The sequence below is a fragment of the Pelophylax lessonae genome (genome assembly GCF_965119305.1).
Source record: "Pelophylax lessonae genome assembly, chromosome: 12".
Taxonomy (NCBI): domain Eukaryota; kingdom Metazoa; phylum Chordata; class Amphibia; order Anura; family Ranidae; genus Pelophylax; species Pelophylax lessonae.
In genome coordinates, this window is record NC_138779.1 from 151859073 (window position 1) to 151875211 (window position 16139).

General features: G+C 40.8%; 1 protein-coding gene across 1 annotated transcript in view; it reads right to left on the minus strand.

The window, feature by feature from the left end:
- Nucleotides 1-16139, minus strand: part of TEAD2 (TEA domain transcription factor 2) — a 93086-nt gene that overhangs the window by 37969 nt on the left and 38978 nt on the right. Inside the window, exons 3-4 of the mRNA XM_082273790.1 lie at nucleotides 13153-13217; nucleotides 2986-3048 (exon numbers count right to left, since the gene is read on the minus strand). Coding sequence (XP_082129916.1) covers nucleotides 2986-3048; nucleotides 13153-13217 — 128 coding nt within the window. The remainder of the gene's footprint in view (nucleotides 1-2985; nucleotides 3049-13152; nucleotides 13218-16139) is intronic.

Here is a 16139-nt window from a genome sequence, read left to right on the forward strand (position 1 = left end):
CCCCTGATATTTAACATGCATGCACTAAAAAGATTAATCTGCAGTAAATATACAGTGAACGAATGTCACTTTCACTGCTTTATAAATATGCCTCTTAGGCATTAGAAAGAGGCTGCACAGCTTGAAGACATGTGACAAGAGATTGCAGACCTTTTCAAAAGTAATATGAATCAAAACTGAATATGAATTTGCATATAACAAAAATGCAGATTAAGATAAATTACATGGACCTTTTGACAACAAGGTGGCATTTTTTCCAAAGTACCATTAGCATTTCACTGATTTTATCTGTAGCCTGCAGCAAAGCAATATGACTACATTTTGTTCTATTTCATGCAAAGCAATATCTCCATACAACCTAAATTCATCAAAAAAAGGTAGAGGACTATATTAAGAGGTTACGGTATTTTGAAACACCAACTTACCATGTTCATAGCCTGGACACAAAGAGATTGTCATCCAGAGCGGAGAACAGGAAAGTTGCAGTCCACATGGAGGGAGGAAGGCAGGGAAGATGGACAGGATGAAATGGAAAAGGGTCGGGTAAAGGGAAGGGAGGGACACAGAGAAACAGTAGGAAAAGAGTGGAAACGTGAATCAAAACAATAATACATATGTTTCAATGAACAGGACGGAAAACAATCTTTAGAAATACATGATCATATAAAGACAGAGACAGTGGGCAGCTTTAGGGTGGTTAGGGGCAGAAGGAAGAGCAGTTCAGAATATTGTTACTGTGAAAAGGATGCAGTAAAGGAAGAATGGGAAAGTACAGAAAATGTGTCACTCTGGACAAAGTAAGGATAAATGTTTGGATATGTCAGTGCAAGAGATGTTAAAATTCACACTGTGGTGTTAATCCATGATGGTGCTGCTGTTCAGAAAAAGTGTTTTCATGGCAACGGCCTTTTAGACTTATTCATAACAAATGCCAGGCAAAGCAGAACAGGAATTGGTCACAGCTCTAAAGGCAGGACAGACCAGTCTAAAACAAACTGCTACCAAAGGACAAAACTTCAAAATTCATCAAGAAGACAGGATTGCGGGAGCCTTTCCATTCTATAGCAGAACAAGGGTTGAACGGTAGACATAGCAGGCCATTCAACTGCTATGGGCCTAGCATGACAACAAATATGTCACTGGCTTCATGAAGATTTTTGTGCAGGTGGTCATAACATTTCCTAACTCCTAGGGCATTTAAATATTGATAACAGTGTAACAACTCTGTTGGATACCTATAGATGCAATTAGAGTGCTGCAGCCCTGTTTAGGAATGCACAGATTTCCCTTAACTTTTAAGGTAGCTAAATAGGGATTCTGTTCTGAGGGCCCGAGATTTACATTTTTTCCTCTCCCTGTATCCCTTAACTATTGTGCATTGACATCAGTACTTGTTTGAGATTATGTTCTTCCGCTGCCAAGGCATACTTCTTTCTAATGGTTTGCCTTTAATGCAAGAAGGTTATGTGCTTCGCTTGCACATAGAATTTCCACCACCTAGAACAGTTTAATCAATTAATGTTTTAATCATCCCAAATCAACCCATACACCCTAGCTGACCCATTATCCTTTATACACCCTAGTTGACCCATTAGCCTTTATGTAACACCTGGTTTTAGGTATTCGTTGGAAAGTTACAAGGCCATATTATCCCTGCAACAACAACCAAGGATCATCCTGTAACACTGGGTACTTACTTAAATAAGGTCCACTTTAATTTATTTTTTCAATGCATGGCTGTTTCCATTTGAAAAACCTTTATAGACTGATCTATGGAGATATGTGGCAAAATGCATCATTTTAGGCCCTAGGTAAAGCTCTTTTGATGTAAATACTTGCCAATTTTTTTACTTGCTCTTATTTAAAATACTATATTAGTACTGTATGTAAAAGTTGTGAACATTTTTACATTGTGAAAATTGGCAACCCCTGGGAAATAACAAGATTGCAATAAAAATGTAAACACGTTTGAACCTATTGGTAAGTGTTTTGTGTTACATGCTTTAAGAGTATAAACAAAACCTAAATAATATAGGAAAACGAAAGACATAAAAGTCAATGAAGTGACATTTCACTGTAACCTCTGGTATTTCTCAGCTTACACTACTAGCAACCATTGGAATGAGGTCTACTAGAACACTCACAAGCCCATAATGCCTTACCATTCTCCCTATTTGCCACTGGTAACAGGTACTAGAGTAAGTATATTCTACCATAAGGTAGTTCTCAAGGAAACCCTGAATCTTGCAAGTGAGCCATCTACACTGACAGTAAATACAACCAGTGATACATATGGCATATTTTAGGAAAAACTACACTATGGCCTAACATCCTCATGTAACACAACACTTCACATTTACGACTATTAGAACTAATGTTTGCTAAACTACAAATATGTAGCAAGCCATACATTTTCAATACGCTACTGTATAAACATTATTATCATAAAATTTAATCTGATCTAAAAATAACATGCATTATTAATCCTACAGAAAAATATAACCAGGTATCAAACAAAACATAAAATATATCGGACATCTATCTACTATAAAACACCCATAAAAGTCTTTTTAAACACGAGCAAAATACGCTGCTTGCTGCTAAAATGTCAACTCCTGAAAGTTGAAATAGATTCAGAAAATGGCCTTTATCAAACCCTGGGTTAATTTTTCTATATTCCCGGGGACCCATACAAATCTGCCACCAGAAGATCCCCATATTTCATAAGGAAAAATGTCACAAATCCATTATATAGATAATTCAATGGATGGTCTGCTTCTGCCACACAAACATTGATCTATTCCTGCATAATGCTGGTATTAATATGTACATTCATCCTGTCTGGAGCATAAGCATAGCCATACATAATGCAGGCAAGTCAGGATGCAGGCACAGAAGCAGAGTCATATACAATGCAGCCTAGGCCATGATGCAGGCATAAGCAGAGGCTAAAGCCAGCAGATTAGGAGCAAGTTTCCTACTTACCTTAAGCTTGGACTGGATCTCTCGAGACTTCCTCCGTGCTAGAACTTGGATGTGACTTGACACCTAAAGAGACAAAAAAATTGCCTTTATTGTGGTTTAACATACACATACACCAACTTCCTTTACTGTGTGTTTGTGTCAACTAACTGTAAACCACATATATAAAATAATAAAGAAAAACAAAATTAAATTTTATCGCTCACTTAGCAGGGTGCCTTTCAGACTGTGCTTTGCAGTTTTTCAGTTAATGTAAATCGCTCTCTGATTAGACATGGTGAAGAGGCAGGGTGGTGATATTGGGATTTCAGCCTGTCCAATCAGAGAATGCCTTGTATTTATTGTTAGAAATGGCGTCAGTGCCAAACAGGCAACCCCCTTTGGTTACCATGCAGCAACTAAACCAAACCAGTTACTGGTCAGCACAGGACCCCGGATGATGGTGAGGATCACTGTAGCAGCGGCTGTTACTTAAGTGATTCTCTGCCTCTACAGGGATCAACCAGGTATAAAATATAAATACTTGGACCAATGTAACTATACAAAAAAAAAAAAAAACACATAAAAAAAAAAACAAATTTAGGGATTCAGCTTTAATCCAGTTAACACGTCGATAACTGCAAAAGCAAAAAAAAAAAAATCTTTATATGAAAACATCAATGTTATCTTTGAAACAAAGGCCCTTAAGATCAGGGCAATGTAAAATCCCTTTTGCCCACAGGGTGGCAATATAAGAAAAGTTTTACAAAGATCATAGAATAAAACATTCATGTATTTACTTCCACTATCAATTACAGATAAACAGTCACCACAGTACCTGATTTGGTTACACCTCACTCTACTAAAATGTCAAAATCGTTAGATGTTAAACTGCCTTTGTTAGGTTCAAACTGAAGGGGCAATAAAAGAACAACTATCAGTGGCTTGAAACATTTAAGGATTGTCTTTTTGCCTTATTACAAGTTTAAAGTTTAGTTTAAAGTTCCTGTGATTGCTTCCACTCTCAAGACAACGGTACTGGGTCTCTGGACTTAATCAAAAGGGGAAAATTAATTCACCTGTCCTTCTGTTCTAATGATCTGTTGCTATGAGCTGAACCTAAATGCAGTATTTAAAAGCAATGTCACATTTATAAAATATGCAGAGATTAACAACATCACTTTAGCCAGGAAGTGGCTACAGCTGAGTCATTTGGGTTACTCAAAGCAATGATCTCAAGTGATGATCTCAAGTGCCCTAAAACAGCTAAGAAGTCTATTACTGGTGACCCAAAAGCTGGCTGATCTACTGTAATGTAGAGGGGAGTTAAACGTATTATATACCTTATCAATATCCGTTCAATAGCTGGTAAATAAAAGTATTAATGAAACTAAGAAGCCACATAAAGTCCAGTCAAATCTTCACCTACAGGCCACTGGTGACTAGTAGCATGTTCATATAAATTTGCCACACATAAAGCAAGATCACAGTGGGAAATATGACTAAAATGGTAATAATATATGTAAAAAGTCACAGCCATTGCAAATTGATCATCAGTGCAAAGCCATTCATTTTAAACTTTTTTCTTTTTTTCTTTTTTTTTTAATGCCTGACTCTGTAGCAGAAAGCAAATCGGAGTAGAAAATCCGGAAAGTATTCACAGCGCTTCACCTTTTCCACATTGTTATGTTACAGCCTTATTTCAAAATAGATTACATTCATTTTACTCAATATTCTACAAACAATACCCAATAATGGCAATGTGAAACAAGTTTGTTTGAAATCTTTGGAAATTTATTAAAAATAAAAAACGAAAAAAAAAAGCACATGTGCATTAGTATTCACAGCCTTTGCCATGACACTCAAAATTGAGCTCAGGTGCACCCTGTTTCCACTGATCATCCTTGAGAGGTTTCTACAATTTGATTGGATTCCACTTGTGGTAAATTCAGTTGATTGGACACAATTTGGAAAGGCACACACCTGTCTATATAAGGTCCCACAGTTAAAAGTGTCCCTATGAGCACAGTGGCCTCCATCATCCGTAAATGGAAGACGTTTTCAACCACCAGGACTCTTCCTAAGGGCTCTTTCACACAGGCGGACCGTTCAGATCTGCCTGTCCGTTTTTTTGGCGGATCTGAACGGTCCCCCATGCATCCCTATGGGGCATCGGATGTCAGCGGAGACATGTCCGCTGACATCCGATCCGTCAAATCTGGACGGATGGAAACCCTATTTTCCATCCGTCCAGCGGATCGGATGGGGTCAGACGAGAACGGACAGACGGTCCGTTCCCATCCGATTCCCCCATAGAGATGCATGGGGAACTGACAGCTGTGTTTCTGCACACAGCGCGGAGACACAGCTGTCATCCTCCTGCCGATCCCCCGCTGAGATAAACAGAGTCCGTCCGACGGACAGACAGTGTGAAAGGGGTCTAAAGCAGGCCGCCCGGCCAAACTTAGCAATCAGGGGAGAAGGGCCTTAGTCAGGAAGATGACCAAGAACCTGATGGTCACTCTGACAGAGCTCCAGCATTTCCCCGTGGAGAGGGGAGAACCTTTCAGAAGAACAACCATCTCTGCAGCACTTCGCCAATTAGGCCTGTATGGTAGAGTGGGCAGATGAAAGGCACTCCTCAGTAAAAGGCACATGACAGCCCGTCTGGAGATTGCCAAAAGGCACCGGAAGGACTCTGTCCATGAGAAATAAAATTCTCTGGTCTTATGAAACAGAGATTAAACTCTTTCACCTGAATGGCAAGCGTCATGTCTGGAGGAAACCAGGAACCGCTCATCGGCTGGCCAATACTATCCCTACAATAAAGCATGGTGTTGGCAGCATCATGCTGTGGGGATGTTTTTCAGCGGCAGGAACTGGGAGACTAGTCAGGATCGAGGGAAAGATGAAGGCAGCAATGTACAGAGAATCCTTGATGAAAACCTGCTCCAGAGTGCTCTGGACTTCAGACCGGGGCGAAGGTTCTACTTCCAACAGGACAACGACCCTTAGCACACAGCCAAGATAACAAAGGAGTTGCTATGGGACAACTTTGTGAATGTCCTTGAGTGGCCTAGCAAGAGCCCAGACTTGAACCTGATTGAACATCTCTGGAGAGATCTGAAAATGCCTGTGCACTGACGTTCCCCATCCAACCTGATGGAGCTTGAGAGGTCCTGCAAAGAAGAATGGGAGAAACTGCCCTAAAATAGGTGGGTCAAGCTTGTAGCATCATACTCAAAAAGACCGCTTCAACACCCAAAGGTGCTTCAACAAAGTATTGAGCAAAGGCTGTGAATACATATGTACATGTGATTTTTTTTTGTTTTTTATTTTTAATACATTTGCAAAGATTTCAAACAAACGTATTTCAATTTGTCATTATAGGGTATGGTTTGTAGTATTTTGAGGAAAATAATGAATTTAATCCATTTTGGAAAAAGGCTGTAACTTAACAAAATGTGGACAAAGTGAAGCACTGTGAATACTTTCCGGATGCACTGTTCTAAAAGGGCCACACACAATTGCTATTATATTTTTTTTATAAATAAACTTTTCCTGAAATTGACATGGATGCTGTGATTGCTGCTTATCATCCTGCAAATGTTAGTTTCCTGCATGTCACATTTACTGCCTTGCTTCATTACTTTGCTTACCTAGAATAGGCAAATACATAAGGATGTCTTAGGCTTCATGCACACTGCAGCTGTCATATGCCCGTTCCACAGGCAATTGACCTTTTTTAAAAAAAAATTCTGCCCCTATATGCCCCTTTATTTTAGCCTACGTGTCCACACGTAGGCATTTAAAAGCATTTAGAGGTAGAAATCTGAATGCGCTAAAATCGCATTCAAGAGAGGAGCTTCTGTGCCGAAAAAAATGCCTGAAGCATCTAAACGCACCTAAACATGTTTAGCACTTGAGCATTTATTCATTTCAATGGACTATTATGGTCAATTAAATAAATGAACACCCAAATGCCTGAAGCGCCTGAATGCAGTTAAATGTGGCTTTAGGCTTATTTTTAACCACTTAAGAAACTGAAGGTTTTACCCCCTTAGAGACCAGGCCATTTTTTGCAATTTGGCACTGCGTGACGAACTTGTAATTGCGCAATCATGCAATGCTGTAACCAAACAAGATTTATGTCCTTTTTTCCCCACAAATAGAGCTTTCTTTTGGTGGTATTTGATCACCACTGGGATTTTTATTTTTTGGGATATAAGCAAAAAAAAGACCAAAAAATTTGAGAAAAAAAATTATATTTTCTACTTTTTCTTATACATAATATCCAATAAACTCTATTTTGTCATACATTTAGGCCAAAATGTATTTTACTACATGTCTTTGGTAACAAAAAATCTCTGTAAGCGAATATTTATTGGCTTGCGCAAAAGTTATAGCATCTCCAACTATGGTGTATATACTTGAATTTACGCAGCTTTTACTTTCTGACTGCCCCCCCAAAATTACCACTTTTTGGGAAAGTAGACATTTGTTCAGAGACATGTTTTTTTTTTTACGCAAAGCTGTCTTTGAAATCCTACATTGCGCACACATGCCATGGGTATATGTGGAATTACATCCCAAAATACATTCTGCTGCTTCTCCTGAGTATGGTGATACACCACCTGTGAGACTTTTTGGCAGTCTAGCCACATACGGGACCCCAAAGCCAATCACCACCTTCAGGCTTTCTAAGGGCATAAATTGCTCATTTCACTTCCTCACTACCTATCCCAGTTTTGGAGGCCCTGAAATACCAGCAACCCCCCCCCCCAAATTACTCATTTTCAGGAAGTAGACACCCCAAACTATTTTCTAAGAGGCATGGTGTGCATTTTGCAGATCTTATTTGTTGCCACAATTTTTTGGAAAATGAAGAAATATTAAAAAATTTGTGTTATAAAGCGAGATCTGCAAAATACTCAACATGCCTCTCAACCAAATGACTCCGAAAAGGAGTCATTTGGGGGGGTTTGTGCTATCTTTATAGATCAGTGCCTCCAAAATTGTGATAGATAGAAGGGGTGAAATAAGACATTTTTCGCTCCTAGAAAGCCTGAAGGCGGTGATTGGTTTTTGGGGTGTTTTACGCAGCTAGATTGCCAAAAAGTCTCACACATGGGCTATCCCCATACAGGATGTATTTTGGGGTGTAAATCCATATATACCCACGGCATGTGTGAGCAATATATCATTTAAATAACAACTTTATGTAAAAAAAAAATAAATAAATAGTAATTTTCCAGAAACTTGTGGCAAAACATAAAATATTCCCTGGATTCAACATGCCTCTCAGAAAATAGCTTGGGGTGTCTACTTTCCAAAAACGGGTCATTTGGGGGGTGTTTGCACTGTCCTGGCATTTTATGCCCAATATTAGAAGCTTATGCCACACATCACCCATCACCCACTCTTCTCTCCATGCCAGGGACCAAGCCTTTTCTGACACTTCTTGTTTTCCTATAAAAATATATTATTTTTTTGACTAGAAAATTACTTTGAACCCCCAAAAAGAGAGCCTACTGAATAAAATGATGGGTGTTGCAATTTGTTTTTTGGAAAAATGTAATGTACAAAAACACAATATATTGCCCAATTGTTTGGTAAAATATAAAAGATGATCTTATGTCGAGTACATAAAATACCAAACATGACATGCTTTAAAATTGCGAACGCCAGCGGCGGCAAACTATGTACATTTTTAAAAGCTTTTAGAGGTTAACACTTTAGATTTACAGAGGAAGTCTGCTGCTAGAATTACTGCCCCCAATCAAACATTTGCAGTGATACCTCACATGCATGATGCAATTGTTGTTTACATACGACGCAAGGCCGATGCTTGCATTCGTCTTTGTGTGCAAACACGGGGGGACAGGGGTGCTCTAATTTTTTTTTTTTTAATCACTTTTATTGTTATCAAAGGGAATTTAAATTTCCCCTATGATAGCAAGTAGTGACAGGTACTTTTTTTTGGAAAAAATTGGGGTCTGTTAGACTCTAGATCTCTCCTCTGCCCTTACAGCATCTGACCACACCAAGATCGGTGCTTTTCCAGTTTAAAAATGGCGCTGTTTATATTTGGCGAGGCTGAAGTGATAAAATGCTCGTAGCTTCCGGTATATTAAGCCATAGAGATAATTGAAGCCATGCTGGTCTCCGATCAGCTCTATGGTCAAGTTGCAGAGCCACCGGCTGCATTCTCGGGTTACCCGGTGGGACAGGAGAGCCCGAAAAAACTGTGAAAGGCGCGGTGGGAGGGGGGAGGGAGGGGAGTCTATTTAGCCGCTAGAATTGCTTTTACAAGAAAGCCGACTGCCGGCAGCAAAAAATGATACCAAGATGATACCTAAACCTGCAGGCATCTTACTGGTATACCCACTCAAATTCCAACGATGTACCAGTACGTTGTTAGTTCTTGTTGGACATATATTGTAAGGTTCTTTTTTTTTTTTTCCATACAGCGTGTGGGCTTAACGAAAGTACAGTACAGTAAAACAGTAGAATGGCGGTATCTGCAAAGCAAACTATGGTTCACAATGAAAAACAGTAATAAAACATTACAGTATAGCAGTACATTATAAAGTACAGTAAAACAGTAAGAAAAGAACATGAACTCAATAAAACAGCAACTATTTTTGATTTTTTAGGTTTTTTTTTTAAACTTTTTTTGTAACTGTAAAAAAAACTTTAAACTTTCCAGGCTAGGGTCTCCCAAAATGCGATAGCCAACTAACATATTTTGAGACCCTAGACTGTGCCATGTTTTCTACACACACACATCTTCTTTGGGGTGCTCTTTAGGTAGAGGTACCAGGAAGAACCACAGGAAAATGCCTCTTATGCAGCCAGCTCACTGCATCTGCATTGTGAATGTGGGCCACACCACCTTCTGGATACAAAAGTGCTGTAATGGTCTCCTCCTAGAATTTTAGGAAGTATCCACTTCTTTCTGACACTTTGTATATAAGCTTTCAGCAGAGCCAATTGGAACAAGGACACAGACACTTTTATGTACCAGCGTCTGGCCTGACGGGAAATTAAGTACGGCGCCATCATCTGGTCATTGAAGTCCACCCCTCCCATGTTAAGGTTGTAGTTGTGGACACAGAGGGGCTTCTCAACAACCCCAGCCCCCATTGTAATTTAGACTGTTGTATCTGTGTAAATAGAAGAAAGAACAAGAACATTTTGTGTGTCCTTCCACTTCACTGCAATCAATTTATTAAACTTCAAGCAGACTCTCGCCCCCCCCCCCCCCCCCGTCTAAGTCAGGCATCTACAAACTGTTAGGGGGACGCTCGTGCCACATGCGCCAATTCCAGAATCTAAAAGGTGACTAAAAAGTGGGACGCTTGTGTAATAGTTGTCCATGTATAAATGGTACCCCTTTCCAAATAAGGGTGACACCAAGTCCCAAACAATCTTGCCGCTGCCCCCTATGTAGTCTGGGCAGTCGGGGGCTCCACACTGCTATCTTTTCCTTTGTAAATCCAGAAACTACATGTATAGTCTTTTGCCCTGTCACAGAGCTTATACATCTTGATCCCATAACTGGCACGCTTGCTGTGGAGAAACTGTTTGAAAACAAGGTGGCCAGAAAACGTTATCAGAGACTCATCAACGGAGATAGCTTGTTGGGGCGAATACAAGGCTGCAAATTTTTGGTTGAAGTGATTTACAAGCTACATTTAGCCCTGGCCATGGCAGCAGAGAGCACGGGCATATAATGAATTGGGTCATTGGACGAATATGACCACAACCCACTCTTTTTAGTAACGCCCATGATGAGGGCATAGGCCCAGAAAGGTTCTAAATTCGGGAAACAGTGGCACTGCAGAAGTGGTGAGCTCCCAATCAGGATTTGCAAGCGCATCAGGAAGGACAATATGGGCTCAACTGGCCTGTCTTTGAATTCTTCGTGGCTGCGGGACACTACTTGTGCTAGCCACCCCACCAGCTTGAACCACACTAATGAGACTCACCATGTCACCAAGTGTTACTGTACAGGTACAGTATCTCTCAAAAGTGAGTACACCCCTGACATTTTTGTAAATATTTTATTATACCTTTTTGTGTGACAACACTTTGCTACAATGTAAAGTAGTGAGTGTACAGCTTGTATAGCAGTGTAAATTTGCAGTCCCCTCAAAATAACTCAACACAGCCAATAATGTCTAAACCGCTGGCAACAAAAGTGAGTACACCCACTTTTGAAAATGTCCAAGTTGGGACCAATTAGCCATTTTCCCTCCCCGGTGTCCTGTGACTCAGTGTTACAAAGTCTCAGGTGTGAATGGGGAGCTGGTGTGTTAAATTTGGTGTTAGTGCCCTCACTCTCTCATACTGGTCACTGGAAGTTCAACATGGCACCTCATGGCAAAGAACTCTCTGGGGATCTGAAAAAAGAATTGTTGCTCTACATACAGATGGCCTAGGCTATAAGAAGATTGCCAAGACCCTGAAATTGAGCTTCACTCCACTCAGAACAGGCCTCGCCATGGTCAACCAAAGAAGTTGAGTTCACGTGCTGAGCGTCATATCCAGAGGTTGTCTTTGGGAAATAGATGTATGAGTGCTGCCAGCATTGCTGCAGAGGTTGAAGGGGTGGGGGGGTCAGCCTGTCAGTGCTCAGACCACACCCCGCAAACTGCATCAAATTGGTCTGCATGGCTGTCATCCCAGAAGGAAGCCTCTTCTAAAGATGAAGCACAAGAAAGCCCGCAAACAGTTTGGAGAAGACAAGCAGACTAAGGACATGGATTACTGGAACCATATCCTGTGGTCTAACGGAACAAGATAAACTTATTTTGTTCAGATGGTGTCAAGCATGTGTGGCGGCAACCAGGTGAGGAGTACAAAGACAAGTGTGTCTTGCCTACAGTCAAGCATGGTGATGGGAGTGTCATGGTCTGGGGCTGCATGAGTGCTGCTGGCAATGGGGAGCTACAGTTCATTGAGGGAACCATGAATGCCAACATGTACTGTGACATACTGAAGCAGAGCATGATCCCCTCCCTTCGAAGACTGGGCCGCAGGGCAGTATTCCAACATGATAATTACCCCAAACACACCTCCAAGATGACCACTGCCTTGCTAAAGAAGCTGAGGGTAAAGGAGATGGACTAGCCAAGCATATATCCAGACCTAAACATTATTGAGTATCTGTGGGGCATCCTCAAATGGAAGGTGGAGTTGCGCAAGGTCTCTAACATCCACCAGCTCCGTGATGCCGTCATGGAGGAGTGGAAGAGGACTCCAGTGGAAACATGTGAAGCTCTGGTGAACTCCATGCCCAAGAGGGTTAAGGCAGTGCTGGAAACCAATTGTAGCCACACAAAATATTGACTTTGGGCCCAATTTGGACATTTTCACTTATGGGTGTACTCACTTTTATTGCCAGCGGTTTAGATATTAATAGCTGTGTGTGCAGTTATTTTGAGGGGATAGCAAATTTACACTGTGAAAAAAGCTGTACACTCACTACTTTACATTGTAGCGAAGTGTATTTTCTTCAGTGTTGTCACATGAAAAGATATAATAAAATATTTACAAAAATGCGAAGGGTGTACTCACTTTAGTGAGATACTGTACGTCGATTCACGCAGCTGCCCCACCTTGCCGCAGTAAATCTGTGGTGGGTGGTCTCCAAGTGGTTAATGGTGCATTCCTCTGCATGAGGCCTAACTTTACAGGTATGCATATTTTGCAGGTGAATGACCTTAGTGGACTCAGTCAGTGTAGTAGCCAGGCAACCAGCATCTTCATTAGAACAGAGGCAGCTCCCTTGTGTAGCTCAGTAAAAGCTTGCTTTAAATTACATTTTAACATTAATCTTAACATAAATAGATTGATTTACAAAGGCAAAAAGGCTGTTCACTTTGCAAAGGAAAGTTGCACTTTGCAAGGAACCTTGTCCCAGAGTTTTAGTGAATATGGTAAAATTTCAGTTTGCAAAGAATACCCAATTTGTCTTTAGTAAATAAACCCCATTGATTCCTTTAGGAGTTGGATGACCTGCTGCATGAAAGATTCATTTTAAAAGAAACAAACATGACTTGCTCCTAAAAACAATAAAAAGGTTAGCGGTCCTGAGGACTAAAAATGAATGCCTCTATGTAATTTGACATCACATAGAGGAAATTAGAGTTTTGCTAGAAAACACAATTAATGTTTCTTTCTCACCTGTTTCCTTGTGCGCGTCTTTCCTGTCCGTAGTTTTATATATCTGGCTATTAACTCATTCCGGCCTGAGAAACAGGAAGAGAGGATTGAAGGAACAGATGAAAGAGTGTGAGAAAGTTTTCAGAGAATAGACACAGGATGCATAGCAGAAAGACAAGACAGATGAAGGCAGAATCAAGAGGAAAGTAAACAAGAAGACACATTAATAAAAATGTGGTAAAAAATAAAGAATAAAAGAACAAAAACAGCAAACGCCTACATTTGCAGATTAAAATAATAACATTTTATGATTTCATTTAGATTTTATGTTTTTCATAAAAGGAACATGGTGGTTGTCTATGTTCGCAGCAAACAACTGCTGGTTCCCAAGGTTCATAAAGTGGAACCTTACTCTCTCAATCAACATTGACTATTTTTAATCCTCATGCTGCTAGCATTAGTAAATAGATAGGAAAGTGTATCATATTTACTTGCTTTAAACTTTTTTTCTTTTTACATGTCTTCAGTTACTTCCTTGTTTCCTAGGCAAATTACCGTATTTATCGGCGTATAACACGCACTTTTTTCACTTTTTCCTCCTAAAAATGGTGTTATACGCCGATATGAAAAAAAAAAAGTCCAGGAAGCATCGCCGAGAGCAGAAGGGACGGGCCGGCCGAGGAGAAGGAAGGATGAGTTGTCATAAGAGCAGAAAGGGGCGGGCCGGGCCGAGGAGAAGGGAGAACGAGTGAGCGCAGTCATCGGAAGTCCCGCCTATGACAGACGTCACACATCTCGGCAGAGGAGGCGGGACTGCGCTCGCTTGTTCTCCCTTCTTCTCGGCCCGGCCCGCCCCCTTCTACTCTTATGACAACTCGTCCTTCCTTCTCCTCGGCCGGCCTGCCCCTTCTGCTCTCGGCGCTGCTTCCCGGCTTTTTTTATAAACAGATTCGGATAGTTCACTGCTGATGAGGCTGCATAATATAGGGACAGACACTGCTGATGAGGCTGCATAATATAGGGACAGACACTGCTGATGAGACTGCATAATATAGGGACAGACACTGCTGATGAGGCTGCATAATATAGGGACAGACACTGCTGATGAGGCTGAATAATATAGGGACAGACACTGCTGATGAGGCTGCATAATATAGGGACAGACACTGCTGATGAGGCTGCATATAGGGACAGACACTGCTGATGAGGCTGCATATAGGGACAGACACTGCTGATGAGGCTGCATAATATAGGGACAGACACTGCTGATGAGACTGCATAATATAGGGACAGACACTGCTGATGAGGCTGCATAATATAGGGACAGACACTGCTGATGAGGCTGCATAATATAGGGACAGACACTGCTGATGAGGCTGCATAATATAGGGACAGACACTGCTGATGAGGCTGCATATAGGGACAGACACTGCTGATGAGGCTGCATATATAGACACTGCTGATGAGGCTGCATATAGGGACACTGCTGATGAGGATGCATTGCTGGACACTGCTGATGAGGCTGCATTCATGGGCACTGGTGAGATGTCATTTGATTTAAAAAAAAAAATGTTCTGAGTTCAAAGCTGTTTATTTTAAATTTAAGCTTTTTTCCTGTAATTTCTCTGCAAATATTGAGGTGCGTGTTATATGCCGATAAATACGGTATGTCATACATCCCAGGAGTCTTCAGGAGGGGAGGAGTGGAGGAGGGGTTTAATCAGCTTAGCACAATCTCCTGCATGCATACTTGAGCTAAGGGCAGGAAGTAAATATGGATGGATGGGAGAGTTTGCTTTGCATATTAAAAATGAATCAAATAGTGTTTTTGGTTTGTGGTGCTCAGATGCACTGAAGATCCACTTTAAATCCAACCTGGCAGACAGATCTCAACCAGGATATTGGTATAAGCAGGGTTAGGCTTCCATATGTCAAAGCCTTCAGCAAGAAGAACGGTGAGCAGCACAATCGTGGCATCACCAAACCTGGTAAAACTGGCAATCAGAGAAAGCACTGACATAAACTGGCCGTGCATTCTGGATTTCGGATGGTTCCTGATGAACTAGACAAAATTCACTCAGTGGGTAGGCCTGTCGACTGATTCTTGCACGACATCCCTTAACCGATAAATCAGAGAAGTTAGGTGCAAAACAGCGACTGCATCTAATCAGATGAGGTACTACTTGGGTATTTTTAGAGCCGGCAGGGCCTATGTAGGAGCAAGAGATTCGTTCATCTGTGCTGTGTATCGTGATTGGAGAAATTTGTTAGTTTTTTAATCTATATGTGATATCACTCTGCATATATACAACTATGAGTTTGTAGGCTGAAGACTGTTTAGGCTAACACAACCAGAAGTACATTGCTATATTTAAGATTAATTTCAAAACAAAGGTAGATTTTTAGGGGTACTGCTTGGGTACAATTAATATAAATGCAAATATTCCCTATAACATAGCAAGATTCAGGTCCAGGTATAAAGAGCAATTCCATGCAACAAGAGTCTTTCCGGAAGCTACTACAGTACAAGGAAAAGTTCACGACGTGTACCCAAAAGTGCATCTATAGCCAATGTTTCCTATGCTGTCTTTGCCCCTCTGAAGATATTTTGTGTCTTGGAAACAAGATGGGACGTGAGAGATTTTCATAACAGGTGTTCCTACTGGAAGATCTCCCTTCGCTTTTTGTGTTCTAAAGACAACTGTTAAATTTTGATAATCAACACAAATACAGGGGAACATGGGAACTTACCCTTCAACATTTTTTTGCCATTTCAAAAATACTCAGTGACACCCAATAATGCCATTATCTGATATCTATAGGCCATCTAGGTGGCTTGACCACTTCCTGTTGACCATTTGGGTTTGGGAGCTTCCAGTTTATATCTATCCTTTACCTATTGCTTCCAGTTGTGTATTGCAGTCAAACAATGGGATTTTTTCATCTTTATTTTAATCTGAATAGATTTAGTTCATTTAGTAGATGGAACCTGCGATGCTTTGAAGCAT